A 2619-nucleotide genomic window follows, 5' to 3' on the forward strand; every position below is an offset into this window, starting at 1 on the left:
GGGCTGCCTACGTATCCCACCGTGGGAAGTCTGGCTAATACGTAGTTCTGTTATATTAGAGAAAATGCAAACGTTCAAAGAAATAACTACTATTCTAATGTCTTCAAATGTAGTACTTCTTGATGGCGTCTGAATTGATCGGCTTCGTGCTTATTGTACCATCCATCTCCGCAAGTATCACTGCTCCTCCTGAGAGTAATCGATGAACTATGTAAGGACCTTGTCAATTTGGCGTAAATTTCCCTTTGGCTTCATCTTGGTGAGGGAATATCTTCTTCAATACCAACTGTCCTGGTGTGAATCGACGAGGCTTGACTTTCTTGTTGAACGCCTTGATCATTCTATTTTGATAGAGTTAACCATGACAGACTGCATCCAACCTCTTCTCGTTAATGTGCATCAACTGCTCGATCCTGCTACGAATCCATTCAGCATCGTCTAGACCAACCTCCTGAATGACTCTTAATGAAGATATCTCTACTTATGTAGGTATCATTGTTTCCGACCCATAAACCAACATGTAGGGAGTTACCCCAGTAGAAGTTCTGATTGTGGTGTGATATCCAAGTAAAGCATATGGCAACTTCTCATGCCATTCCCTATTATCGTCTACTATTTTCCTCAGGATCCTTTTGATATTCTTGTTTGCAGCTTCAACCGCTCCATTCATTTGTGGTCGATAAGCCGAGTAATTTTGATGAGAGATCTTACAACTTTTGCAAATCTCTCTCATTAGGTCGCTATTAAGATTGGCTCCATTATATGTTATAATTGACTCTAGAATTCCAAACCGACAGACTAAGTTGTTACGAACAAAATTTGTTACCACCTTCTTTGTTACGGCCTTATGTGTTGAGGCCTCAACCCACTTTGAGAAGTAATCGATAGCGTCCAAGATAAAACGATGTCCATTGGACGCAGGAGGCTCTATGGGCCCAATAACATCCATTCCCCAAGTAACAAACGGCCAAGGAGAACCCATCACATTGAGTTCGTTTGACAGAACTCGTAATAAAGTCTCCATGAACTTGACATTGGTGACACTTCTGCATAAATCGAATGTTATCCCTCTCCATAGTTATCCAAAAGTATCTAGATCTTAAAATCTTCTTCGCAAGCATGAAACCGTTCATGTGGGGTCCACAGGTTCCTACATGTATCTCCTCTAACAATCTCGTAGCCTCCGTGGCATAGACGCATCGAAGCAATCCTAGGTCTGGAGTCCTCCTATATAGGATTTCCCCATTGATAAAGAAGTAATTGGCCATCCATCTTAAAGTCATCTTCTACTTGCCAGTAACGTCTTCTGGATGTTCTCCCACTCCGAGTAACTTCTTAATATCGTAGTACCACGACTTTCCATTTGGCTCTTCATCTATATGGAAACAGTAGGCTTATTGGTCGTGTATCTCCACTTTGATGGCATCGATGTAATTCTTAGCTGGATGCTGAATCATTGAAGATAGTGTCGCCAAGGCATCGGTGAACTCATTTTGAATTCGAGGGACATGCTTGAATTCGATCTTCGTAAACCTTTTGCTTAATTTCTTAACACATTACACATAAGGAAGGTTTTTGACATTCTTAGTGGTCCATTCTCCTTACACCTGATGGATCAATAAATCTAAATCTCCTATCACCAATAACTCTTTAATGTCCATCTCTACTGCCATCCTAAGCCCGAGAATGCAAGCCTCATATTCTGCCATGTTATTCGTGCAAGGAAACCTAATTTTCGCCAAGATTGGGTAGTGTTGACCTATTTCTAAAACTAGGCCTGCTCCAATTCTGACTCCTTTAAAATTTGCTGCTCCATCGAAGAACATCCTCCATCCATTATACGGCTCTGATATGTCTTCTCCTGCAAACAACACCTCTTCATCGGGAAAGTAGGTATTGAGTGGCCTGTAATCTTGATCCACTGGATTTTCTGCGAGGTGATTGACCAATGCTTGTCCTTTGATGGCTTTTTTTGTCACGTGCACAATGTCAAACTCACTCAACAAAATCTGCCATTTTGCCAATTTTCTAGTAGGCATTGACTTCTGAAAGATGTACTTAAGTGGATCTATCCTCAAAATCAAGTATGTGGTATACGCGGACAGGTAGTTCCTTAACTTTTGCTTAATTCCTTAACACATTGCACATAAGGAAGGTTTTTGACATTCTTGGTGGTCCATTCTCCTTACACCTGATGGATCAATAAATCTGAATCTCCTATCACCAATAACTCTTTAATGTCCATCTCTACTGCCATCCTAAGCCCGAGAATGCAAGCCTCATATTCTGCCATGTTATTCGTGCAAAGAAACCTAATTTTCACCAAGATTGGGTAGTGTTGACCTATTTCTGAAACTAGGCCTGCTCCAATTCTGACTCCTTTAAAATTTGCTGCTCCATCGAAGAACATCCTCCATCCATTATACGGCTCTGATATGTCTTCTCCTGCAAACAACACTTCTTCATCGGGAAAGTAGGTATTGAGTGGCCTGTAATCTTGATCCATTGGATTTTCTGCGAGGTGATCGACCAATGCTTGTCCTTTGATGGCTTTTTTTGTCACGTGCACAATGTCAAACTCACTCAACAAAATCTGCCATTTTGCCAATTTTCTAGTAG

General features: G+C 41.1%; 1 protein-coding gene across 1 annotated transcript; it reads right to left on the minus strand.

Annotated features, from left to right (window-relative positions):
- Window positions 1-370: 370 nt before the first annotated feature.
- On the minus strand, window positions 371-1024 carry LOC124890577 (the record flags this gene model as incomplete). The annotated part of the gene is made up of 2 exons (XM_047402388.1): window positions 533-1024; window positions 371-451 (listed from the first exon to the last, which is right to left on the minus strand). Coding segments are annotated over exons 1-2 (573 nt in total), but the record flags the coding sequence as incomplete, so codon positions are not given.
- Between the last annotated feature and the right edge of the window lie 1595 nt (window positions 1025-2619).

Source organism: Capsicum annuum, unplaced genomic scaffold (genome assembly GCF_002878395.1).
Source record: "Capsicum annuum cultivar UCD-10X-F1 unplaced genomic scaffold, UCD10Xv1.1 ctg20373, whole genome shotgun sequence".
Lineage (NCBI taxonomy): Eukaryota > Viridiplantae > Streptophyta > Magnoliopsida > Solanales > Solanaceae > Capsicum > Capsicum annuum.